Here is a 27091-nt window from a genome sequence, read left to right on the forward strand (position 1 = left end):
GTCGGAAAACGCACAGCAGAAACGGGGCCAGGAGACTGCGGCTCTGCTGGAGGAAACACCATTTGCGGGCGACTGAGCCAAGACTCCCAACGGAGGGAGGGGGGCAGGGGGAACTCCCCCGTTTAATTTACGAAAAGGCTTTTCGCACTCTACCCTGTCCCAGAAAGAGATCTGGCCTGCCCCCAAGGTCTGGAGCTGGAGGCGCTCCGAGAAGGAGTCCAAACCCCAGCCGGGGTTGTTGATGCTGCAGAATGGAGTGTGCCAAAGTGCCCTCTGGCTGGCCTGGCCATGCTTTCGCTGCCCGAGAAGCATTAAACATTGGAACCATTACTAAGTTAACAGGAGAGCGCATTGGCTGCACCTGCAGGGAGCTCCAGCCTAAGAGGCACAGAAGCCTGCAGAGAGGAGATCTTTCCCGTTCGTTTTGGAGCACACGGGGGCCTGATGCTGAACCTGCACCACTGGTCCACCTACCCCCAGACCTGCCTAGCGGTGGTTCTCCTGGGTCTGGAGCAAGAGGACTGTCCCTCGTCCAAGCTGGTAAATGAGGGAAGGGAGGAAAACCCATTAAGTCTTATCAGAGGTGCTCGGGGTGTTTTAACCTGCCTTTCTCCTGAGAAAGAATCACTCAACTAGGCCAAGTTCTTTAAAGTTGACGGTTGGCATAGAGATTAGGATGTGAGTGGCCCGAGTTCAAATCCCGACACTGCCATTGGTAACCTTAAGCCGGTCAAACACGCTCATCAGGTTAACCTACCCCACAAGGCTGTTGTGAGGATAAAATGGAGACCAGGGAATGATGCAAGCCATTATGGGTCGCCCATTGGTGTGTGTGTGTGTGCACGCACGCACAAATGAAATAAACAAAACAAGGATATCTGTTCTGCTGGCTACCCACCATCTTGCTGGGTAACCTTGTGTCAGGCCCACCTCACAGGGCTGTTGTGAAAATAAAATGGCAGAGAAGAGAATGGTGTGAGCCACGGATGGCCAAAGGGTGACTCTCCACATGTCCACGGACTACGCTATAGGGAACTCAATTTTATTTATGTATTTGGATTTTTATACCGCCCATTCTTTACAGCTCTGGGGCTCTTGGGAATTGTAGTCCGTGGACAGGTGGAGAGCCACTCTTTGGCTACCTGCTGAATCCCCGTTGGGGAGAAAGGGGGGTATAAACTCAACAAGCTGCCATTTGGGAGCATTGGCAAGCAGGGGATAAAGGGCCAGGCATCCAGGAATCTTAGATTTTGCATAAAAATTAAGAAAGCTTTTCAGCTCTGGAGATGCTTGGAGTGAAGCAGGAGGGACGTAAAGAGACAGTCGCCAGGTTGGAGCCCTTCCTGGCATCCTCCTTTGGTGATGCTCATGTTTAAGGGCCGCATCTCGGGGTGGGGAGGGGAGCCCCGCTGAACCAGGTCACTCCCTGGTCTCTTTCCCATTCAGAGTCTTACCTAAGGGAATGCGAGAAGGGATGAGCCCTGGATGAATCCGGAGGCAGCAGAGAGAAGCGAAAGAAAGGTCTGGTTAGGGGCAGGATTCAAAACGCAAAGTTCACGCAATCGCCAAAGAGAGAAAGAAAGAAGTGCAACACCCCACATGCAGGCACGCTGAAGAACGGGACAATGAAAACTTTTGTTTAATGCCGCATCGACAACTCCCCAACTGCTCAGCAGCCAAAACACACAAGCACCTAAAGGAGCTTCCAGCTCACCGACAGTCCAGAAGCAACGCAGACAAATTCATCCGGTTACTTTAATCCTGACCAGCATCGCCTGACCCACGGGGCAGGCTCCCCGCCCTCCCCTGAGATTTCCGACAGACGCCCCACCGGGCGAGGTAGGTGGAAGAACAGATTGAGGTTACGCACCAGAGGGCAGGGCAGCTTCCCTTTCCCCCTGCGAGTTCGTGCCAACTTGGCAGGAAGTCTGGGTGTGAAAATGCTGCCTTAGACGCTGTGGATTCTGGATAAGGAAACCCAGCACAGGAAGGAAAAGAAAGGTCTCTCTACCTGCCCCCTCCCTCTCCAAGGCAGAGAAAAACAAACATGGAGGCTGCAAGCTGATGCTCGGGAAAGGTTAGGAAAGAAGTCCGGGGGAGTAGTGGCCCCACAGGTGCCAACTGCTCTGGACAGTTGTAGGTCACTGAACCATATGGAGGTGAGATCTCTTCATTTGCAACACTTCAGCCGTATTAAGGACATCAGAAGAGCCCTGCTGGATCAGACCAGTGGTCCATCTTGTCCAGCCTCCTGTCTCACACAGGGGCCAGCCAGTTCCTCTGGAGGGCCAGCAACAGGGCAGAGAGGCCGAGGCCTTCCTAAGGACATCAGAAGAGCCCTGCTGGGTCAGACCAGGGGTCCATCCAGTCCAGCCTCCTGTCTCACACAGGGGCCAGCCAGTTCCTCTGGAGGGCCAAAAACAGGGCAGAGAGGCCGAGGCCTTCCTAAGGACATCAGGAGAGCCCTGCTGGGTCAGACCAGGGGTCCATCCAGTCCAGCCTCCCGTCTCACCCAGGGGCCAGCCAGTTCCTCTGGAGGGCCAACAACAGGGCAGAGAGGCCAAGGCCTTCCTAAGGACATCAGGAGAGCCCTGCTGGGTCAGACCAGGGGTCCATCCAGTCCAGCCTCCCGTCTCACCCAGGGGCCAGTCAGTTCCTCTGGAGGGCCAACAACAGGGCAGAGAGGCCGAGGCCTTCCTAAGAACATCAGGAGAGCCCTGCTGGATCAGACCAGGGGTCCATCCAGTCCAGCCTCCCGTCTCACCCAGGGGCCAGCCAGTTCCTCTGGAGGGCCAACAACAGGGCAGAGAGGCCAAGGCCTTCCTAAGGACATCAGGAGAGCCCTGCTGGGTCAGACCAGGGGTCCATCCAGTCCAGCCTCCCGTCTCACCCAGGGGCCAGTCAGTTCCTCTGGAGGGTCAACAACAGGGCAGAGAGGCCGAGGCCTTCCTAAGAACATCAGAGGAGCCCTGCTGGGTCAGACCAGGGGTCCATCCAGTCCAGCCTCCCGTCTCACACAGGGGCCAGCCAGTTCCTCTGGAGGGCCAGCAACAGGGCAGGGAGGCCAAGGCCTTGCTAAGGACATCAGAAGAGCCCTGCTGGATCAGACCAGGGGTCCATCTAGTCCGGCATCCTGTCTCACACAGGGTCCAACTAGTTTCTCTGGAGGGCCAACAACAGGGCAGGGAGGCCGAGGCCTTCCTAAGAACCTCAGAGAAGTCTCTGAACATGCAGGTATAAAGTTCCTCTAATTTGAAGCCTATGAGCTGATATAAAACCTCCAAGAAGGTTTGAGCCCGTCTGGACATTACATATGAAACAGCTGAATTAGAGGAACTTTATATATATATTTGAAATAATACCACTAAAAAAGAAAGAAAATGAAAATGGGAAATAGAATTGTATAATTTGGTAGCTGTTGTTTGGTTCAAACTTTATATTATTTGAAAGAATCAAAATTTCCCTATAAGGGAATCTCAAGTTATGAACATTTAAAAGAACAGAATTTAAATAAAAATAAGGAGAATTAAGAGCAGCCAGTTGGTTACAGTTTTTTCTTATTTTCTGGACTAGCATACCGACCAGTTTCTTGGCAGCATTTGGAATTCTGACCCAGCCACAAAATGGCTACTGCAGGGGGCGGAGCCAGCCACAAAATGGCTGCCACAGCTTGTCCTCCAGTCACATACAAGTGAAGATCCTTAGCTGTGGGCGGCAGGTGCTTCCAAAGCAGTGTTCTAAAAAACTCTGCACAGCCCATCAATTCTGTAATAGTCAATTAGTGGTTCTGCTGGGCAGACGCTTCACCTGGATCCACTCGCTACCTAAAAGCACCTGGCGAGTGATGGAAGAGTTGGTGGTGGGTGTCATGCACCCAAAGGGCACCGTGTTGGGGACCCCTGATCAAGACAATGCAAGGCTGCCTCAGGACTGGCAGAGAAGAAACCACGATGAGATGCGGCAGCTCCTTCTTCCACAACAAGACATCCAAACCACATCATGAGAACAAAAGGGATGCAATTTTACTTAACAAGAAGACAGGGTGAAGGCAAGGCAATGGAGCCCCAAAGGTAACACAGGTAGCCTCCTCCACCCCCAAACACACACTTGAAGAGAAGAAGTTCACCACAAAACACACACTCCCAAATCCTTTTTGGTCTCTGATCACATAAGCTGGCCTTGCTAACGAAAATCTGCTTTCCCTCGAGGAGGGGGAGAAGAAACGCCTTCCACAGAGGGGCATTGAAGAAAGGGCGCCTTGCTGGGAGGGACCAGGGAACTTAAGACGATGGCATCGTGTTCCACACGGAGACTCAGAGGGGGAGAGACGGTGGCGGTGGCACCCGGCGCGTCCTCAGCAGCACCTAGCTTTGCTCCCATCCCCCCGCCCCTCCCAGTTCTTCGGAAACACACCTTTGTTCCCAGGTGAGTTGAAAATGTGATCATGGCCCTGCGGGGACCTTTGAGAGTTCCACAGGGCTTACGAGGCGGAGCTCTTCCGCCCAGCCTAATAACAGACGTCTGATCTCATAGGCCGTCTGCATCGGGGAGGCTTCTAGTATGCCTACCCCCAATTTTATGGGCCACATCAGAGCTTAATTTATGCCGGACATTTTAATTTAAGTTAGTTTTTATGTTGTATTTCAGAACGGCAGGCAGTTTTAATCATGGTGTGATCCGCCCTCGGTCTGCTGAGAGAAGGTGGAATAAAAGGTTAAATAAATAAAATTAATAAGAACGGGGGCCCTTATGAGCAGCCAGAATGCAGTGAGATTCTAGGAGGTGGCCCAGGATTCCCACTGGGCTCTACACCCCTGCTCATTCAGGCGCCACGCAATTCTGCACAAAACCGAAGTTTCAGAGGAGTGACATCTCTGAAGAGGCCGCCGCTTGGGACACAAAGGTTTGCTAGTCTAGTCTCATTTTGTTCTTAAGAGCCGTCTCATGCATATCTTTTGCATGGCACCGCACAGCGCTGCTAGCAACTTTGGCCCATTCTCATCAACTACAGCGGTTGCCAGTTGAATTCTGGATCAGGCTAAAGGTTCTGACAATCACCTTCAAGGCCATACGCGGTCAGGGCCCAGTGTACCTGACGGACCACCTCCCTGCCTATGCCCCTCAAAGAGCTTTACGCTCTACCGCCACCAACCAGCTAATGATCCCTGGCCCTAAAGAAGCCTGTCTGACCTCAACCAGGGCCAGAGCCTTCTCTGTCCTGGCCCCCACCTGGTGGAAAGAGCTCCCGGGGGAGATCAGGGCCCTGATGGAGCTAAGGCAGTTTCTGCAAAAGGGAGCTCTTCCGCCAGGCATTTGGTTGAGACCAGGTGACCAACAACATCTGTTTTCTGTCTTTTATGTAAACCGCCCTGATCCTCAGGGAAGGGCAGTATATAAATACCATAAATAAATAAATAGATTTTGTTAATCTCTGTTCTAGAGAACGCCCTGTACTAAGACAAGGTTGTTTTCCAAGTTCCGGGTTGCTCAGGCCAGCATGAACGGAAGTAACAGCCTCTCTATGTACGAGCCCCAGTCCAGGAAAGAATGACCGTAAGTCACACAAGTGAATTATCGGGCCTCATTTCCGGTTTCGGAGTAAACAGGTCTGTGGGTAACTCCGCAGAGAAGCAGTTGGGTCTGCGATGCCGGCACGCTTTCAAATGCTGTTATGTGATCAGAGAGCTGTGTGCTTACCACCCAGATATTCCCAGCCACAGCGGAAATGCAGGATTCCTGGAAAGAATCAAGGTTGTAGTGAATTGCGGACTCAGCTCTACTGGGCCGGATTAAGGTTTTTTTTTCAGTGAGGCAGCTGAACAACAGGAAGGGGGCTCTCGCTGGAATACGGGTTCCAAAGGGAAGGGGGCGTGTCATTTGCCATGGTACACAGATTAACCCTGTTCTTTTCCTTCTGCCATCGCCCGAGGTTAACTCCCTTGCAGTTTGAAATCTTTACTCCTTAGTCTGTTAGACTCAGTGCAAAGACGGTCTCGTTTGTCAAGTTTCAGAGGGGGTAGCCGTGTTGGTCAACAGGACTTTGGAGACCAACGAGGATCTTGGTCAGAGCTGAAGGGAGCTATGACTCTCAAAAACTCATACCCCTCAACAACAACAAGAATGTTTGGCCTCTAAGGAGCTACTGTTCTCCAGGCAAGGAAACCACCGACGTCATAATTCTTCCAGGCTCCAGAGCTGCATCCTGCATCTTCAAAATAAGTCAACACTGAGCTTCTCGCCTGCTTTGGAACCAGGATCTCAGCTGGAAACAGCCAGCAACAACGAAGTGGCATAGATTCTGTTCCGGAGGACCACCCAACGTGCTCCTCGCCAGCTACAGATCGAAAAGTCTTACGTGGTTTGCATTTCATCTCAATACCTGCAGCGTCCAGAGAGCTTGGAAGGTCACTCAGTACCCGGGAATCCTGGACACGATAATGCCCCAGGAAAGTTCACGGCACGGTTTTTACATAATTCACACTGAACACACTCAAAATCGTTCAACTGGTTTTAAAAACACACACACACTCACAAACACACAGCAGCCAACTTATCATTCAAACAATACAGGACAAAAGCCATTCACTGAATTCATGCCCCAGAGGGAGACGCACACGACATTCAAAGACTATTAGCAAGCAATGGAATTAAAGTCTAAAACAGGGGTAGTCAAACTGTGGCCCTCCAGATGCCCATGGACTACAATTCCCAGGAGCCCTCTGCCAGCATTCGCTGGCAGGGGCTCCTGCGAATTGTAGTCCACGGACATCTGGAGGGCCGCAGTTTGACTACCCCTGGTCTAAAACCACGGTAATCCGTTACTTTTGGAACAGACAAATCTGCACAAATACAAGTGCGTGAGGGCAGAATGGAAGAGCGGCAACAGGTTTTGATTTCAAAATTCGATACAGTTACATGAGTGTCAGGCCCTGTAACCAAGACAGATGGGCCATCATCTGGGAATGGAATTGTGAATTCTCTGCATTGTGCAGGGGGTTGGGACTAGATGACCCTGAGTCTGAGATATTTCACACCATCTACTGCCTGGACCTTTTAACTTGAGATGGTGGGGACTGAACCTGGGACCTTCTGCATACAAGGCAGATGCTTTCTCACTGAGCCACAGTCTCCTCCCCAGAGTCTAAGGCGGAGGTATTTCATATCATCTACTGCCTGGGCTTTTTAACTAGAAATGGTGGGGGGTTGAATCTGAGACCTTCTGTATGCAATGCTGAAGTTCTTCCACTCAGCCACAGCCCCTCCCCACAACTAAACCTTCACATCACCTTCTGCCTGGTTCTTTCAACTGGAGATGCCGGGGATTGAACCTGGGATCTTCTGCACGCCAAGCAGAGGCTCTGCCACTGAGCTACGGCCCCTCGGCAACACAAGGGAACAAGAAGGCAGACCCCCCTAGGACGTTACCTCATGTCTCCCAGTTTCCGGCTGATGACGGAGCCCACGTTGGAAAGGGCGGCTGAAGTCTTCTGGCCCGCCTGCGACAGCGTCTCCTGCGTCTTCTTGTAGCTAGGCGAGAAAAACAAGGGCTCGTTAACAGCCGAAGGCCATAATTACAGGAGTGGGGGGAGAAGGGACACAAGCAGCAGGTGTAGGGGGGAGAGCAGCTAGAAACTCATCCCCTGAGTGGGAGAGAAGCAGCAACAAAGCCTCCTACCTCGTGTGCCAGAGCAGGAGAGAGAGAGGATCAAAAGTAAGTTTGCAGAGAAAAGAGGAGCAGGGATGCCGGCGGATTTAAGCTGCACTGGCTACAGCTCTGGAAGCAGCCCCAAAGACTGAGCCCGCTCCGGGCCCAGAGTCACTCCTGCTGGCCTTCTGATACCATCGGCAGTAGCTTGAAATCAACATTCGGGCTGGTCCTGCGTTGACTTCTGCACCTTCCCCACCACCTGCTGGCCTAGCCTCTCCTCACGCATGAGGTCAAAGAGAGACGATCCCGCTACGCTCCTCTTCTTGCACCTCACAAAAACAGGCCTTTCCTGCCTCTGAGAAATTCCTAAAATAAGTGTCCAGAATTCAAAAGGTTTCTTTGGGGGGGGAAAGGGGGGGCAAGGAAGAAATGCAAGAGCTAGAGGGTGATATTCAATTAAGAGAGAAGAACCAGCCTGGCTCCAGCTACTTAAGAAGGAAAATACGTCCTCCCCATCAGTTACCAACTATCTCTGCCAAGAACCTGCTTGCTTTTAAAAGCAGAAGAGAAGCAAATCACTTCGTATGGGTGTGTCAAAGAGTGTCAAGTCACAGAATCAGGGACTTGGAAGGGGCCTACAGAGTCATCTAGTCCAACCCCCTGCAGAATGCACAACTCACTTCTGTCCTACCGTCAACAGCCTTGCTCAGGTCCTGCAAACTGTGGAACGTGACTCCCCAAAACTGTGGCTCTCCAGATGTCTGTAGACTACCATTCCCATGAGCCCCTGCCAGCACGTGCTGGCAGGGGCTCATGGGAATGGTAGTCTACAGACATCTGGAGAGCCACAGTTTGGCCACCCTTGGATAGAGTCAACCCATCTCATGCTCTTAACACCAGTGGCGCTGGAGGGGCAACAGGGGGAGGGCTTCTGGATGTCTGGTCCCGCTGGTGGACCTTCTAGATGGCCTCTGGGTTTTGAATCATAGAATCATAGAGTTGGAAGGGGCCATACAGGCCATCTAGTCCAACCCCCTGCTCAACGCAGGATCAGCCCTAAGCATCCGAAATACTTTTGGCCACAGTATGACACAGAGTGTGGGGCTGGATGAGACACTGGCCTGACCCAACATGTTCTGGCCCCGCTGGTGGACCTCCTGATAGCTCCCGAGTTTTGTGGTGCTGGATGGGCCATTGGCCTGACCCAACATGGCTTCTCTTCTTCTGTTCCTCCTTCCTAATCCGATCAAGATCCCCTCTTTGTCCCTCAGCCGGGCTCATCCTCAGTATCAAAGCTGGGAAGGGTTTGGCTTGCAGACTGTGGGGGGCAAACGTAGAGCAGGAGTCCTCCCGGTCCCAACATGCTGCTTTTTGCCATTCAGTTCAAGACCCTCGGCCACACCTCAGCAGGCCGAGAGGGACGCAATGGGCCTGCTGCTGCTCGTGTGTCCCTAACAAATGACACTCACGCTTGTCCTTAACAATTGAGGCACAAACCAGGGAGCACTGCTATGGCTGGATCCTCCAACGATATTGCAGCATATTAGATGATATCAGACAGATGAAATCTGTCCAGCGTCCGGTTTCTCTGACTACACTTTTTTATACCGCCCTCCTGACGAGCCATCTCATATTCCCCAGGTTGGGAAATTCGTGGAGACTTGGGGATACAGACTAAAAGAGGGGGATCCCACAGCAGGGTATCTTGCCGTGCAGCCCACCCACTCAAGCAGCCATCGTTCCCCAGGGGAACTGATCAGTGAGGTCGGGACACCAGCTGGGAGATCTGCAGGCCCTACCTGGCAGCTGGCAACCCTCTCCCCCACCTGCAGTGCTTTCCACTCATTTCCTGATTTGCAGAACAGCTTCCAGCTGGAATCACCTCTGCAGTCCAGAAAGCTGTTTTCTTTTTATGCAGAGGTACTCAGGGGTCTGAAAGTACAGGGCTGCACCTATCTGTTTGCTTCCAGTTGTCCTTCCCTGTATTGTTAGGCTAGCTCGAGGGCCGTGTGAATATTAGTTGCTAAGCCAGGCTTTGCGGCTACACATGTGCACAGGAAAAAAAATGCAGGCTGTTTCAGATTTGGCCAGCATTGATTCAGGCCAAATCTGAATCACCCTTCGCTGGTTGGGATTTGGCAGAGTCCGAAAAGTACCTCCCCCCACCCCCATGCACATGTCTCGCCCACCCACCCCACCTTCCCAGGCTGTGGAGTACATCTCCACTGCATGAGAAAGCAGGGGAGGGAGGCATTTAACCAGAAGGCCAAGCAGTTCGTCTGTCACAATCAGCTGTTTGGCGTGCCCTTTTAAATGCCGCCCTCACCGGCCTCGTCAGGCAGCTGAGATCAGGCGGCATTTAAAGGGCAAGTGAAGCAGCTCAGGGGCTTCTCACGCTCTCCTCCCCCTCAAACTGGCCAAATCGCGAGTTGGATACCGTCAGCATGTTTAAAGTACAGGGATGGGAGATTAGGCTCGGACAGGTCCAAAATTGGGTAGTTTTCCGCTTATCCAAACTGAATTGTCCATTCCTAATTCTGACGTCTCTGCTGCAGCTGGATTTAGACAGAGGCTGCAAGGAACCATTGAAAGATGAAGATTGTCCATTCATCCCGATTTCGGAAACGAGGACGGCTTTCAAAACTAACGCTTGCATGCCCCTGAACGCCCCCCCCCCCCGCCCCACACTGCAGGCTACAAAGAACACACCATGCATCAAATGGAGTAATTAAAGTACAGCTCTTTATGCCACTATCAAACTGTCAGAAACCAGTTTCTGGCTTTCTGCTTTGCCCAGAGGCCTTGAAAATGTGCTTGCGCCTCTGCAGAACAGACTGCTTAGGCAGCAGAAACTCCCTGGAGTCAGCTGAAAGGAAGTGTGCAACTTCAGGTCTCTTCCTGCCTCTCCACTCTCATCAGACCCAGTCTCGGCTGTTTAAACACAATTTTGTTTATTGACTTAATACTGCCCCTTCCCTCCCCAACCGGGACCCAAAGCGGCCTAGCACCATTCTCCTCTCTTCCTCGTTAGCCTCACAACAACCCTGTAAGGTAGACTTGCCTGAGGGCATGACTGGCCGAAGGATGATCAGCTGTCTTCTGTGTTAGAGTCGGGATTTGAACCCAAGTCTTACCGCGATGCCAGGGGAGACCAAACTGTGGTTCTTCAGATGTCCTTGGACTACAGTCACCACGAGCCCGCAACATGCTGCCAGGGGCTCATGGTACCTGTAGTCCATGCACATCTGGAGAGCCACAATTTGGCCACACTTGCCATTTTGCCCCACAGAATACACTTCTCCAGGGATCTCCAACCTGCAGACAACTTTCCTAGCACCCAATTCTTTTCAGGAAGTTGGAGAGACTAGGTGGGGCTTTTGCCCAGGAAATGTCTGATTGGCCATGAGAGATTATATTAATTAATTGCATATTAATTATTTGAAAACGTTTTGGCAGCAAATGCCACACCCCCCAGCAAATGGATCTTCACTGTGCTTCTGGAAGTAAGCCGTGGCAGCCATTTTGTGGCTGGCTCCGCCTCCTGCAGCAGCCATTATTCTGTCTGCACCCACCACACGGCGACGGGATCCCAAAGGCGCTGAAAAGCTCAAAAAGCTTGGGGACCACCGCTCTTCTCTCTCTCACAGACACTCAGCCCCTCCAACCACGTGGCACTGCACGGCCCAAGGCCTCCACCCGAGGTGCAAACCCAGCTGGGGACGGATCCGCATGTCACGACCAGGGGCTCCGGAAGCCTCCCAGGGCGGCCCCAGCAACGGCAGCCAGAAAGACTTCCTGGTATCGTTCTCAAGTTCAACCAGCAAACGAGTACAAAACTCCCAGTTCTGCCAAGATACACCCACAAGCCATGGACAAACTGCTATAAAATTATGTTGCTTGTGAAGAATAAGGAACAGCACAGGGTGAAAACACCGTTTGCTTGAGCAGGGAAAGCAGCAAATATTACAGTTCTAGCAAGCTTTAAGCAAAGTACCCCTTCCTTTACACAAGGGGTGGCCAAAGTGTGGCTCTCCAGATGCCCATGGACTACAATTACCATGAGCCCCTGCCAGTCTAATCTGACTGGCACCAGCTCTCCAGGGTCTCGGGCAGAGCTCCAGCCTCTCCCTTAGAGAGGCTGGTGAATGTATGCAGAAGATGCCAGGGCTCCAAACAGATGCTTTGCCACCTAACCACAGCCCCTCCAGACCTTGCACAGCTCTGCCACCCCAGAGCCAAAGCCCAACATGCCTGGGCCACCCTCCTGCACCAAATGGGACATTGGGAGAGCATGAACACACATGCAGCTGCCTTATACTCATTCAGCCCAAGGTCAGTATTGTCCACTTAAGACTGACAGTGGCTCTCCTGGGCTATTAGGCAGCCGTTTTTCACATCACCAGGGATAGAACCTGGGACCTTCTGTATGCAAAGCAGGGGCTCTTCCTCTGAACCACTGCCCCTCCCCAATGACTTCCTCTTCCATAACAATCCTGCATTTAAGGCCTCAGGAGAATCTCCTGGAAAAAGTCAACCAAGCACCTGCACCAAGAAAAGAGAGGTGAGTACAGCTAAGCTTCTAACCACCAGTTCAGGGTCCCAACATGCTGCCCTCTCCTGGTGCCGGCCAAATGTTTCTAGGAAGTGAGTCAAGTCAAGGAGGTGGGTGGGGGAGGAATTTTGCCCAGCAGGCCTTCTGATTGGCTGTGCAGATTGAATTAACATTGCTTCAGTGGCCGCTGACACAAAAGGGATGCATTTGTTCTCCCATGCGTTCCTCTTTCACAGCGTATTTTTTAAGAAGGTTACCGCTCTTGTCCCCTCAGTTTGGACCTTGTGTGTAGCTTCGCCTCCTGCAGTGGCCATTTTGAGGCTGGCTCCGCCTCCTGCAGTGGCCATTTTGTGGCTGGCTCTGCCTCCTGCAGTGGCCATTTTGTGGCTGGCTCCGCCTCTTGTGGCAGGCCTTCTGTGGGTTGCGCCCACTGCCCTATGTCAGAATTCCAAAGGGGCCACAGGTTGGGGCCCCTGTGCTAGCTCCTGAGAGTGGTCTCAGAATGGACAGCCCAAACCCAGAGGTTCTACCGTGAAGACTGCAACAGCGATGAGTTAATCCAACAGGCCTCCTAAACAAACAAGACAGACAGCTGATGCTCCGTGGAATAGAAGGCCACAAACTTGTCACAGCTGGTTTGGACTGTGCATTTTCCAGTACATAAGCACAACAACTGGGCACATGGGATTACCATATTTTAAGTGCATCCGGTTAGCTCATACGCTAGAGCTGATCACAACAACTTTTGATTTATTATCCATATACACATCATTGTAACATTTCTTGCAATGTGGCCATCTCACCACAATTTGAGGCACGCTTGTGCTACACAGGTTAACCTCTTATCGGCGGTTTTCTTTACTGAATTCGGCCTTACCTCCTCGCAAACCAACTCACACAACTCACACAAACTGCTATTTGTTTGCCCAGCGTATCAAAGCCCAGATGGTAGGAACTTTCCATAAAGACATATTGCAAACTGCCATGGTATTTAAGGAATGTAAATTAAAATAAATCAAGCTGTTCAGCTGAGATAAGTAAAAAACATTCAGTTGTTGATTCTGCCCTTAGGAACCAACACCCTGATAAGGTTTGTGCATAGAGCGTCTTGCGTTCCACAGGGTGGGCAAGGCCCTGTATGCAGCCGGGCTTTTGCTGAAATTTTGTGGGAACTACCCCACTGCCTGAATCTGGTAACCTTTGGCTGGCTTACCTTCACAGGGGTGGCCAAAGTGTAACTGGAGGGGCTCATAGTAATTGTTGTCCAGGGATATCAGGAGTCACGGTATGGCCACCTCTGCTCTAGGAATTTGCTCATTTATATCCACTGATATTTTATTGTTACTTTATTTGATGACTAGCACACGCAATTTTAAACTTTAGCTGAATTTTACTGAATGGTTACCATAGAAGGTTTCATTGTAAGACGATGACAAGGTATAAGAGTGGATGCACTATACAAATACAAATGCAAAATAAATACACTATCACCCTATCCTACCCATATACAGCAAGGATTGCACACTCTAAAAAAACATTAAAATCTGAATGCCCTTCCCAAATATATTCTGCAATGTTCACAACTATACAAACTGTCCATTGTCTTTATTTTGCTTTCTTCTGCCAATTTTGTTATCTTGCATAGTAGAATATTTATACTCTGCTTTGCCCCACGATTCAAGGAGGCTTACAATAACAATATAGTCTAGTTTGCTAGACTAGGGAGGGCAGGTGCTCACACCATCTCCCCAACCACCAGAAGCTCTGTGCAGTCTAGTCTCTCTGCCTTTTTTTTTGGGGGGGGGGGGACCTGCACACCTTGCCAGCTCTCACATGCATTACCTTCAGAAACTGTAAGGACTAAGAACAAGGCTTTTTTACTTTTTTTTTTTTTTTTAAAGCAAACTGAGTTGCATCCAAAGCAGAATCTCCCGCCCAAAGGTACATTACGGGCTTTCTGCAGTCCTGCATCACCATGGCACATACATAGCCCTGTCCATAACTGACGAGTTTAGCTAACTTAAAGCCAATTGGAAGAAGCCCCAGCGAACAGGCAAACCAGCTTATTTTCATAATGAACCAGGGCAACTGCTGCAGACAGTCCACGGCAGGAAGAGGTTTGGTGCCCCCCGTGTCATGGGTCAGCTGGATAAAATCCCTTCTGCTTTCTCGGCAAACGAGCAGGATCGACAGGGAGGGCCGAAGCAGGGAGATGGTTAGTGCAGGGAAGGAACCGTCAGCCGCGGCTTTGCTGTTATACGCGGAGGCGCTAGATGCCGGAGGGAGGTTAAGAAACTCACGCTTCGGATTGGGTTAATTTCTCATTCCAGTCCTCCAGGGTGCTGCTGGCCGAAACGTATCTACAAATACAACGGAGGTTAGAGAAGGGGGAGGCCGAGACCTTGCTTCCACAGCGCTCCAAATCGCAAAGCTCCCAAAAGCGAAAGCAACAAACTGCAGAAGGGTTTCACGGCTGGAGATGATCAGCTGTTGTGGGTTTTCCGGGCTGCGTGGTGGCAGTCTGGTAGCTTTGGTCCCTGACTTTTCGACAGCAGCTGTAGCGGGCATCTTCAGGGGGGAGGACATGGCAGGACGGGACTCGTGGAAAGTCTCCCATCTTGACGTGCCCTGCCTCTGAAGACACCAACTGCAGCCTAGTGGCAAAATGCCAGGGACAAAAACTACCAGACTACAGCCACACAGCCCGGACAGCCCACAACGGCCAGTTAAAGCTACAGCTTCCTTGTTTTTTCTTCCTTGGTTGTTGGACCTCCAGAGGATCTAGTCAGTCACTGTGTGAGACAGGAGGTTGGACGAGATGGGATTTCAATGGTCTGACCCAGCAGGGCTCTTCTGATGTTCTTAGGAAGGCCTCGGCCTCTCTGCCCTGTTGCTGGCCCTCCAGAGGAACTGGCTGGCCACTATGTAAGACAGGAGGCTGGACTAGATGGACCATGGTCTGATCCATCTGGGCTATTCTGATGTTCTTATGAAGGCCTCGGCCTCGTTGCCCTGTTGCTGGCCCTCCAGAGGAACTGGTTGGCCACTGTGTGAGACAGGAGGCTGGACTAGATGGACCCCTGGCTCTTATCTATCCAGCTGAGAGTGGAGGGGCAAGAGCAGTCTAAAACAGAGAGTACAGATATCCTTAAGCAAATGTTGTACAAAGGAGAAGATGGCAGTAGTTGTGCTAATGTATGTTTGCTCCTGCTGTGTATCTCTTCAGATTCTGGCTGACTGAAACACTTGAGTCTTGGGAGACGAGGGCCCTTCCCTCCCTCTTCCTACAGCTGCCAGGTCAGACAGGCCAGGTTGCAGGTACAGAACATCAGAACCCAGGGTCTTTTAGGAACACCGGAAAACTCACAAGGAACCTGAGCCTTCGAGAAAGGGCAGAATATCAATTTGAAAATAAATAGATCAATAAATATCAGGAAACCCCATCCATGGAGGTTACTCAGGTACTATTCCCACGTTCCTTCTTATAGAGCAGGGGTAGTCAAACTGCGGCCCTCCAGATGTCCATGGACCACAATTCCCAGGAGCCCTCTGCCAGCGAATGCTGGCAGGGGGCTCCTGGGAATTGTAGTCCATGGACATCTGGAGGGCCGCAGTTTGACTACCCCTGTTATAGAGGATCTGAGGAACACAGGAACACAGGGCACAGGAAGGCTCCTGGCTCTGCTCTCCCAGCTTGCTGCTAACTACGCCAAACTGAACTAATTAAAAAGGTTTTTCCGCGCAGGTATCTGGGTTGCCCTGCACAAAATGGCTCACTGATCTACATTGCTTGTGGCAAACAGGATCCAATTATACAAGTTTTGCAATGCATTAATTTCATGCTAATATATCTACTGCACTTTGGCTCTTCCTGGTGGTTCCAGACTTCTAAAATCCTGGCGCGTTCGCTACAGACTGTCCCGTCCAGACTGACTCAGTCCGCAATCCACCTTCCCTGTGAGAAAGGGGGAGGATAAATAAACAAATGAATGCATTTAGTTTTAGAACACGCTGGCTTCTCTGGCAGCCGTAGGAAGAGGCCCTCGTCACCCAAGACTCAAATGTTTCAGTCGACCAGAATCGGAAGAGATGCACAGCGGGAGCAAACATACATTAGCACAGCTGCTGCTCTCTCCTACTTTGTACAATATTTGCTTAAGGATACCTTTACTCTCTGTTTTAGTCCACTCTTGCCCCTCCCCTATCAGCTGGGTAGATAAGAACCAGGGCCAACAACAGGGCAGAGAGGCTGAGGCCTTCGTAAGAACATCAGAAGAGCCCTGCTGGATCAGACCAGTGGTCCATCTAGTCCAGCCTCCTGTCTCACACAGTCTCCCAATCAGTTCCTCTGGAGGGCCAACAACAGGGCAGAGAGGCCGAGGCCTTCCTAAGAACATCAGATTCCTAAGATCCCTGCTGGATCAGACCAGGGGTCCATCTAGTCCAGCATCCTGTCTCACACATTGGCCAATCAGTTCCTCTGGAAGCTCAACAACACAAGCACAGAGGCCAAGGCCTTCCCCTGTTAAGAACATCAGAAGAGCCCTGCTGGATCAGACCAAACGTCCATCTAGTCCAGCATCCCTTCTCACAGTGGCAAGCCAGTTCCTCTGTAGGGAATAGAGGCTGAGGCCGTCCCCTGATGCTGCCTCCTGGCTCTGGGATTCAGAGGATTGGCACCTCTGAACGTGGAGATTCCCTCTCAGTCACTATGACTCGTAGCCAGCGTTAGATTCATTCTCCACCTAGCCCCCTTTTTAAAGATGTTTATTCCTGAGGTCGTCACTGCACCATCAAATTCCACATTTTAATTGCTATCTATGTGAAAAAATATTTCCTTTTGTCTGCCCTGATCCTATTGCCCATTATCCTCTTTGGATGCCCACAAGTTCTAGTATTTTGAGAGGGAGAAAAAATTGTCAACGCTCCATTGCATAGTTCTATAAACCTCTAGCATCATGTCTCCCCTCTTTTCTAAACTGAAGAGTCCCAGACTCTTCAGCCTGATGTCATCAAATTTCCTAAGTGAAGCAGGGTGGGCCCTGGCCAATTTATAGGGTGGGAAAACGCAGGGTATAAAAACCTACTTTTCTATGTCATGATTTTAAGGCATTTTAGAAAGAAATCCCAGTGATCCCCTTTGAACGTGAAGGCTTTCCCACACCCCAAAAGGATCATAGTCAGTCTTGTCCGACTCTTGGCCAACTGTTGATCTTGCCCTGCTTCTCTTAGTAGACTAATGGTGAGGCCAGTGTCCTTATTAACTTATCTAACCGCCTGGTTCTCTTTTACCACTGACCAGTCCTAGCATGATTGCTCTCTCCATCGAGTTGGATCGCACGGTATGGCCGAAGTAACTGAGCCAGAGTTTCGTGGTTTTGCCTCCCAGGGATAGATCGGGCTCTATGAGCTCTAGTACTTCCTCCTTTGTGACTTTTGCTGCCCACGGAACCCGCAGAAGCCTCCTCCAGCACCCCAGTTAAAACGGAAGAACTCTAGATCACGATCACTAGATCGTATTAAAAAGTGGCTTCAGATCCACGCATGCACTCAGACAGGCTCCCTTTACACCAGGGGTAGTCAACCTGTGGTCCTCCAGATGTTCATGGACTACAATTCCCACGAGCCCCTGCCAGCAGGGGCTCGTGGGAATTGTAGCCCATGAACATCTGGAGGACCACAGGTTGACCACCCCTGCTTTACACAACCAAGCAGGTACACGCATGTCCCTCTGTGTACACCTCAGAAGCTCTGCAGGGAACACAACCGAGTGAAGAAACCGCATGCCTACAAACGTGCCTTCCCACCTTAGCGTGCACAACTGAAGACACGTGCCAGGAAAACTTTCAGAATCATGAATTCTCCCTGAATTCTATGGGCTCGCCCCAGTCAGCCCACAGCTGCAGTTCAATGACCAGCGTTGGCAAACCGCCTCGGCCTGTCTTGCCTTGAAAACCCTACACCAGGGGTGGCCAAACGGTGGCTCTCCAGAGGTCCATGGAATAGACTTCCCATGATGCTGGCTGCCGCCACCACCACCGCTCAACCAGCACTGTGCAGCACGGTCTGGCACTTCCTGGGTTGCTGCTTTCAAAGCGTCTCCTGTTGCCTTCCCTCTGACAAGTGGGCTTCTCCCTAGGACACTGAGGCCATTCAAGCACACCCTTCCAGCGACCAGGACTACGCCCCCTGGGAAGCCTCAGCTATGTCTTCACCAGTGTGGAAGGGTTACTGGGAAAGAGAGATGCGTGGTGCGGAAGAGAAAGGAAGAATCGTGGGAGAGCATCTGCTTGGAAGGCAGAAGGTCCCAGGTTAAGAACATGAGAAAAGCCACATTGGACCAGGCCAATGGCCCATCCAGGTACCATCAGGAGGTCCACCGGCAGAACCAGAACTCCAGAAGGTCTCCTCCTGTTGTCCTTGCCCCAAGCACCAAATATTCAGAGCTTCACTGTCCGGCATCTCCAATTAAAAGCGGCAGGAAGGACACATGAAGGGCCTTCCCTCAAGACAGGGCCGAAAACCTACTTAAGAAATAATATTAAGCTAAATAATAAAATGCCAGAGACCCTAGAGAGCTGCTTCCAGTCTGAACAGACAATGAAGAAGAAGAGCTGGTTTTTATTCCCCACTTTTATCAGGAGTCTCAAAGCAGCTAACAATCACCTTCCCTTCCTCTCCCCATAACAGCCATCCTGTGAGGTAGGTGGGACTGAGAGAGCTCTGAAAGAACTGCTGTGAGAACGGCTCTACCAGGGCTGTGACTAGTCCAAGGTCACCCAGCTGGCTGCATGCAGAGGAGTGGGGAATCAAACCCGGCTCGCCAGATTAGAAACCACCACTCTTAACCACTACACCACGCTGGTATAGTGGTAAACCAACATGTAATCACAGGAAGTGGGTGAGCACCTGGGAAAACATCTTTCTTATGCCTCCCAGCACTGCTCCCACAGAGGAAAAGCAGTAGCCAAGTCAAGGTTTCAGTACATGAAGCAGCAGTAAAACGTGCAGTTCCAGACAGAAGCTTAAGTTCACGGGAAAAAACCCCGGTTGGTTCTCTCCCTTGACACTTGGATCATGAGCTTCTCAAGACAGGGACCGGTCTCCAAGCTTCTTGCTGGCACAGGGCGTTAATCTAACAGGAAAGGTGTTCGGCTTTGTCCCCAAGAGGATGGGCTGGAATTTTCCCTTCAACAACACAGGAAAGCCTCAAGGAAGGCAGCGTGATGAGCTGGACCCTGAAGGCGGCCCAAGGTTTACTTGTTGACTTTGCAAAGCCAGAAAGTGGCTTTTCACTGCACTCCGAGCACGCAGCCGGGTTCCTCTGGGCCCAAAACGAAGGAGGCAGAGCTAGCGGGAGGACAGAGCAAGATCGGAGACGCAGAGAGAGAGCTCGGAAGCAGGGCGGGGGAACTCACAGGTCGGACTGTGTCAGTTTTCCATTCCACTCTCCGAGTTTCTCAGAGGTTTTCACATAACTAGGAACAAAAACCTGGGGTTTAATTACGCTTGCCAAAACAATAAAAAGAAAGGAAGTGAATTTGAGAGAGAGAAAAAAAGAAAATCCGGTTTCCTGTCGTTAATGGATTAAGTGAGAGCAGCCCCACAGCAAGGGGGTGGATCTGGGTCACATCCCCGCTGGAGACAGGAAAATGACACTGAGTTTCAGATCTTTAACTATACGCCATCCTTGGCTTCCCCCCAATTGGCAAAGGTCACTTGTAGCTTTAAACTGACAACCTGCCTCTGGGCAGAAGCACCGTCACGAATATGAAATTAGTCGAGTTGGGTGAGTGGTGTAGGTGGAGCAGAATGCAAGGCCCAGTTTCTAGTTAGTTGAGTGGGGAAGAAGCACACCATTTTTATTTGGTCTACCAGACAACCAGTGACACTGGCTGCAGGCCATGGGAACAGTTCTTTGCACATGGGCAGGGCTGTCCCAGTTATAAAACCCAAACAAGGGAGAAGCAAAAACTTCAACCCCGGTAACCAAAGAGGTCGAACCAAAGCTGAATAACTTGATGAATTCTAATGGATTACAATGGGTTTAATTTACAAAATAGGATCGGTTCCTTAACTGTCCTAAAATTACTGAAGAAGAAAAGTTGGTTTTGATATACTGCTTTTCTCTACCTGAAGGAGTTTCCAAGTGGCTTTACCTTTCCTCTCCCCACAACAGACACCCTGTGAGGGAGGGGGGCTGAGAGAGCCCTGAGATTACTGAAGAAGAAGAAGAGCTGGTTCTTATATGCCGCTTTTCTCTACCTGAAGGAGTCTCAAAGCGGCTTACAGTCGCCTTCCCTTCCTCTCCCCAAAACAGACACCCTGTGAGGGAGGGGAGGCTGAGAGAGCCCTGAGATTACTGAAGAAGAAGAAGAGTTGGTTCTTAGATGCTGCTTTTCTCTACCCGAAGGAGTCTCAAGGCGGCTTACATTCACCGTCCCTTTCCTCTCCCCACAACAGACACCCTGTGAGGGAGGTGAGGCTGAGAGAGCCCTGATATTAGGGAAGAAGAAGAAGAGTTGGTTCTTAGATGCCGCTTTTCTCTATCCAAAGGAGTCTCAAAGTGGCTTCCAGTCGCCTTCCCTTCCTCTCCCCACAACAGACACCCTGTGAGGTGGGTGAGGCTGAGAGAGCCCTGAGATTACTGAAGGAGAAGAAGGGTTGGTTCTTAGGTGCCATTTTCTCTACCCAAAGGAGTCTCAAAGTGGCTTCCAGTCGCCTTCCCTTTCCTCTCCCCACAACAGACACCCTGTGAGGGAGGGGAGGCTGAGAGAGCCCTGAGATTACTGAAGAAGAAGAAGAGTTGGTTCTTAGATGCCACTTTTCTCTACCTGAAGGAGTCTCAAAGTGGCTTCCAGTCGCCTTCCCTTTCCTCTCCCCACAGCATGCTGGCAAGGGCTCGTGGGAATTGTAGTTCATGGACATCTGGAGAGCCACAGTTTGGCCACCCCCGGTAGTCACAAACTATTCCCTCTCTCTTGTGGGAGGGGGATGGGCTGGAACACCTTTAGACAGGTGTACCAAAATTGCATTATAAAAACACCTACGCGTTGGAGACTTGGACGTCGTGCCAGCTCTTCGAGAGGTTCTGCTTCAACCCGTCAAAGGGGGTCAAGCCCAGCTTTCTCTTCAGCTCGCCGCAGTGTCTCTCTTTGGCTGCCAGGACCTGGCGCAGGGTAACAATTTCTTCTTCCACCTGCAAGAGAACCACTGGGGTGAGAGGGGCTGGGGAGGGGGATAGGCAGAGGTGGTGCAGTATCCCAGAAAAGGCAACAGCTTGTGATATCATAACTGTATGTATGATCTAAGAGTCACAAGACATTGGAGTCTATGAATTATGGCGTCCTTAAATGCTTGTCAACTGAAGCAGGAGTGGTCAGAAGTTAAGACTAGTGGATCATAGAATAATAGAGTTGGAAGGGAACTCATGGCTCATCTAGTCCAATCCCCTGCACTATGCAGGACACTCACAACCCTCTTGCTCACCCACTGTCACCTGCCACCCTCTTGAACCTTCACAGAATCAGCCTCTCCGTCAGATGACCATCCAGCCTCTGTTTAAAAATCTCCAAAGATGGAGAACCCACCACCTCCCGAGGAAGCCTGTTCCACTGAGGAACCGCTCTGACAGGAACTTCTTCCGGATGTTTAGACGGAATTTCCTTTGCATTAATTTCATCCCATTGGTTCTGGTCCATCCCTCTAGTGCAGCCTTTTATCATCCCGTGCAGCCTTTTTCAACTTCTGGAGCTTTGAGAAGCCCCTGAACTATTTTTCAGGCTTCAAAGACCCCTGGAAGTGGTCACATGGCCCTTTGGAGAAGTGGGTGTGGAAGTTAAGATGTTGGAGCCAGCCGATCAATCGATCGATCATTTACCATTTCCATTCTGTGGAGAAAGACTAGGCCAGTAGAACAACAGAGGAAGTGAGCTCCAGTGATGTCAGTGGCTATCTGAACTCCTGGGAAAGGCCACGTAACCCCCTGGAAAACTCCCATGCAACCCTGATCTAGTACATGGGTCCCCAACATGGTGCCCGGGGGCATTGTGGCACCCACCAACACTTTTCCAGGTGGTTTTTAGAAAGTAGGCAGGGCTTCCAATTGCCTGTTCAGATTAAACAGCATGCTGCTCAACAGAGCTCCTGCTCAAAATGTTGAAGGCGTACTGTTCCAAGTTACATTGTGGTGAGGATAAAGCAGAGGAGAGGAAAGCGTTATCAGCTACTCCAGCGTCAGTTCCCATGGGGGAGGTAGGTACGGTACAACAGATGAAATAAACAAGTCCTTTTCCCGAAAGCAGAAAGGAATCCAAGCCAGTCTGATTCACTTTCACTTAAGACCACTCGAGTTTGTAACCAAAGAGCTGTCAAGAACTAATCTGTGTGATGGTCACTTCCAGACTGGATGACTGTAACTCACTCTATGCAGGGCTACCCCTGGCCGTGATCCGGATATGGCAGCTAATGCAAAATGCAGGAGTGAGGGTCCTTACGGGGACCCAACGGAGGGCTCATATTCAATCTGCAATGGTTTCTGGTGGAGCCCTGGATCAGGTTCAAGGCCCCATGTCATGGGTAGCGAAACAGTGGCTCTCTAGATGTTTATGGACTACAATTCCCATGAGCCCCTGCCAGAAATGTTAGTTCAGGAACATCTAGAGAGCCAAAGTTTGGCCACCCTTGCCCTATGCAATCGGAGCCCTGAGTATCTGAGCAACTGCCTCTCCCAATACACGCTGCAAATACCAATTTGCTGGTCAGACCAGGCCCTAAAGACATTCGTCTGGTCTTGACAAAAATCATAGAATCATAGAATTGGAAGGGACCTCATGGGTCATCTAGTCCAACCCCCTGCACTATGCAGGACACTCACATCCCAATCGCTCATCTACTGTAACCTGCCACCCCTTTGCCTTCACAAAATCAGCCTCCCTGTAAGATGGCTCTCCAGCCTCTGTTTAAAAATTTCCAGAGATGGAGAACCCACCACCTCCTGAGGAAGCCTGTTCCACTGAGGAACCACTCTCACGGTCAGGAACTTCTTCCAGATGTTTAGACGGAATTTCTTTTGAATTAATTTCATCCCATGCGTTCTGGTCCGTCCCTCCGGGGCAAGAGAGAACAACTCTGCTCCATCCTCTACCTGGCAGCCTTTTAAATACTTGAAGATGGTGATTAGATCCCCTCTCAGTCACTTCCTCTCCAGGCTAAACAGACCAAGCTCCCCCAACCTTTCTTCATATGTCTTGTTCTCCAAACCCCTCACCATCTTTGTTGCCCTCCTCTGGCCACGTTCCAGCTTTTTCATCCCTGGCTCCAACCTGCTAGAGTGAGTTGCCAGCTGAGATTCTGATTGACCGGTCGAAGTCCCAGGCAGCCTATAAAACTGTACATTCCACCAGGCCTACTGTTTAGACCAGGCAGTTCGAAACTTTATGGGCCTCCCTCAATCTCCTCTTCCTTGGTTACCTCTTCCCTATTTATTACGTAATCTCTAGTCTGGGACAGCCAGGGGAGGGAATTAATGGGGGTGAGGATGGGAGTTTTTAACTGCGTTTTACTACTGGATTTTTACTATCGCATTGCATTTTACTGGGCATGTGGTCTTACTGCTGTGAACCACCCCAACCACCCACATGGGGAGGGGCAGTACAGAAATTAAATAACAACACAGACCCTTGTATCACGTGTGAGAAACGCACACAGACAGACCAGCTCCGTTACCTTGGTTAACTCAGCTTTTAATTCCTCTTCCTCGGCTTCGGTGAGCCCGTTGTAGGAAGGGGGCTTCGGGGAAGCGGCACCGGCGGCAGTGCTGGCGTTATCCACAGGCACATCCGTCATCGTGTCAGAGAGTAGACCTTTGTTGGGAGAGTTAAGGTTGATATCTGTCATGGACAAGAAGCAGGAGGGGGGGAGAGAAAAGGATAAGCAGCGAAAACAGCAAAGCGAGTTAGTTCTGCAGACGCTGGCGACACAGAGGGGAACGGGGAAAGAGAAACCGCAACCAAGATCTACCCCAGGACTTGGACAGAAGCAAGGAATTTGCACTTGGAAGGGCACCAGCAGGTAAGCCGTACCCCTATGCTGGGCAGTGTCCCAGTGGGCTTCAGGGGTAGCCGTTTATTAAGAGCCAGCGGGAATTAGGTGCATATTAGAGGGACCACCTCACTGACCGAAGCCACTTCGGGTCATTTCATGCAACGACAAGCCTAGTTTTGCCACCCAAAGGAACCTCAGCCAACCGTGGCGCTCTCCAAGGCACAGTTGCTCAAGGCTTCTGCTTTCACATTTGTTTCTTGCTCCCGCAAAGAAGTTCAACCATGCGTGCACGGGGAGGGAATTCATAAAGTTGTGGTTTCTTTGCAGAGTAATTACGTGACATACAAAGCAGACCCCAAAACCAGGCCTCACTGCAGCAGAAGTCAAATAGATAACATCGGGATAGATGACCAGCAAACAGGACGTAAATTCGCCACCCCTGAGTACGGGAATAGCCAGACTTGAGCTTTGTTGTTTAAAAACGGGGATACTCCTGTAATGACGGCCTCTGATTATGATAACCTGCGTGCCGTTCGCAAGCATGAACACACCGTGCTTTCTCCTTGTTTATCACTTTGAAGGCCAGCCCCAGGACCTCTCATAATAATTCCACAGGGAGAGTGGTGTTTGTCTACTGTAGAAAGCTAAAAGCAGAAGAAGAGGAGCTGGGTTTCTGGAACCCACTTGTTACAACCTAAAGGAGACACCAAGCAGCTGACAATCGCCTCCCCTTCCTCTCCCCACAACAGGCACCCACTTTGAGCTCTGACAGAACTGCCCGGTGAGAAGAGCTCTGAGAGAACTGTGACTGACCCAGCTTGCTGCACGTGGAGGAGGAGTGGGAAATCCAACCCGGCTCTCCAGATTAGAGGCCGCCCCTCGTAACCAGGCCCGCCTCGCATAGAAATCCCGGCGCAGCTTCCAAGAAGAATGACAATAACTCCAGCAGACGTTCTCGGACTCCCTGCTTCAAATGCCCACGGGAAGGAAACTGCTTTGGAAACTTTTACAGCAAAACAACTGCGAGGGGGACTCTTCAAAGAGTCCGGTGCCATTCCACTAAATGCCGGACTGGCCCCAGAGCCAAACAGCCCGTTCCAAGAGAGATCCATAACAAGAGATCCCTACCGGCTGTCACAGCTTCACTTAGTTCAAGGCATGGAGAATGATCTTTCTCTGCCAGAGATGGGTGGAGGACAGCTCTTTCCTCACGGACAGACAGCACCCCCTCCCATGCACACACATACTTAAAACCCCGTCCCAGCCACATGGAAACACCCAACAGAGACACTGACCCAGGAACCATCTGTGGCAACAGATTTTGATGCCAACTTTGTTCCCATTTACCGGGTGACTCTCCAGATCTGGCCCCCCCTGCCATATACATTTGAGCCACACTGTCGTGGAAGCTAACGAAGGGCTGAGTTGAGTTATCCAATTTAGAGCTGAAAAGGAAGAGCTGGTAATTTGCACCCTGCTTTTTCTTCTATCTGAAGGAGTCCCAAAGTGGCTTCCAATCGCCTACTCTTCCTCTCCCCACAACAGACAACCCTGTGAGGCAGGTGGGGCTCAGAGAGTTCTGAGAGAACTGGGACTGGCCCAAGGCCACTCAGCTGGCTGCATGCGGAAGAGGTGTGGAGATACAAACCCAGTTCTCCAGACAGGAGGCCGCCACCCCTAACCACTACGGCCAAGCTGGCACTCAATATGCGCATATCATTGTGTGCCCAAAATGCTGTTCTACACTGCACAGGTGGGTCAGTCCCGCTGTGAGAGAACCAGTGAACACAAAGTGACACAAGGAATTCAACATTCAGAAGCCAAGGGGGAAGGGAGGGGGACACTTTAATCCTCATGAACATACCGCACCAGAATCAAGTTGCTGTTCTACAGCGGAAGGAAAACGCAATACAAACAGCGCTGACTTAGAAACGCGCTCACATCCTGGCCTAGAGAGACACTTGGACTTCCTCAATCATCATAATTTCTAACAGCGCAATGGGGCCTACTTTTTAGAGGCTCAGATGTTACCACACTGCGACTATTTCCAAATGCCAATTTGTCTCCTGCTACGATCTGTGTTTATTCAGCTTAGCTGGGCAGTTTACCTGCACATAGCCACCAAATCAGCTGCAGCCCCTCACAGAGGGAACCCCACCGGGGAAAACCTGTTGGACAATTCACATCATCAAGTTTCTCTCGGCTCCCCGTTCTTCCGGCTCCCCTTGTGCAATTCTATGACAAAAGCCTCTGAAATGACCTGCTTTCCCACAAGCGTCTGAAGATGTCGGCTCCAACGGATGGCTGCACACGCTGGAATAAATTTTAATAAGGTCCCACAGACGTTCTGCTTTATTTTGCTCAAAGACTCACCAAACCCCTGTATACTGGACAAATGGAAGAAAGTCCAGAGAACCACATGAATAGCCATGACCCAAACAAAAATTGTAGGAGAAAACCCTTGATGCTGTTTGCACCTGTTCCAAAAGCCATGAGGCCTAAGACAGTTTGGTGTTAAAGTTAGGACTGCAGACTTCTAATCTGGCGAGCCGGGTTTCGATTCTGCCCTACCCCCAAATGCAGCCAAATGGGTGACTTTGAGCGTGCAACAGCACTGATAAAGCTGTTCTGACTGAGCAGTGATATCAGGGCTCTCTCAGCCTCACCCACCTCACAGGGTGTCTGTTGTGGGGAGAGGAAAGAGAAAGCGACTGTAAGCCACTTTGATACTCCTTGGGGTAGAGAAAAGCAGCATATAAGAACCAACTCTTCTTTTTTAAAAGACAGGGTCATAGAATCACAGAGTTGGAAGGGGCCATACAGCCCATCTAGTCCAACCCCCTGCT

At 50.9% G+C, this 27091-nt stretch overlaps 1 protein-coding gene across 22 annotated transcripts in view; it reads right to left on the minus strand.

Moving 5' to 3' along the window:
- The window catches only part of TPD52L2 (TPD52 like 2), a 38858-nt gene that overhangs the window by 8044 nt on the left and 3723 nt on the right, over positions 1 to 27091 (minus strand). For 3 of the 22 annotated variants that reach the window (XM_077335910.1, XM_077335919.1, XM_077335918.1), the window contains exons 2-7: positions 23928 to 24091; positions 21251 to 21399; positions 19619 to 19678; positions 14501 to 14560; positions 7426 to 7527; positions 1455 to 1481 (exon numbers count right to left, since the gene is read on the minus strand). In XM_077335910.1, the coding sequence (XP_077192025.1) occupies positions 1455 to 1481; positions 7426 to 7527; positions 14501 to 14560; positions 19619 to 19678; positions 21251 to 21399; positions 23928 to 24091 (562 nt within the window). Of the gene's footprint in view, positions 1 to 1454; positions 1482 to 7421; positions 7528 to 14500; positions 14561 to 19618; positions 19679 to 21250; positions 21400 to 23927; positions 24092 to 26618; positions 26746 to 27091 lie in introns of those variants that run through there. The other 19 variants (XM_077335913.1, XM_077335920.1, XM_077335906.1 and 16 more) reach the window with 16 other exon arrangements.

Source organism: Paroedura picta, chromosome 4 (genome assembly GCF_049243985.1).
Source record: "Paroedura picta isolate Pp20150507F chromosome 4, Ppicta_v3.0, whole genome shotgun sequence".
Lineage (NCBI taxonomy): Eukaryota > Metazoa > Chordata > Lepidosauria > Squamata > Gekkonidae > Paroedura > Paroedura picta.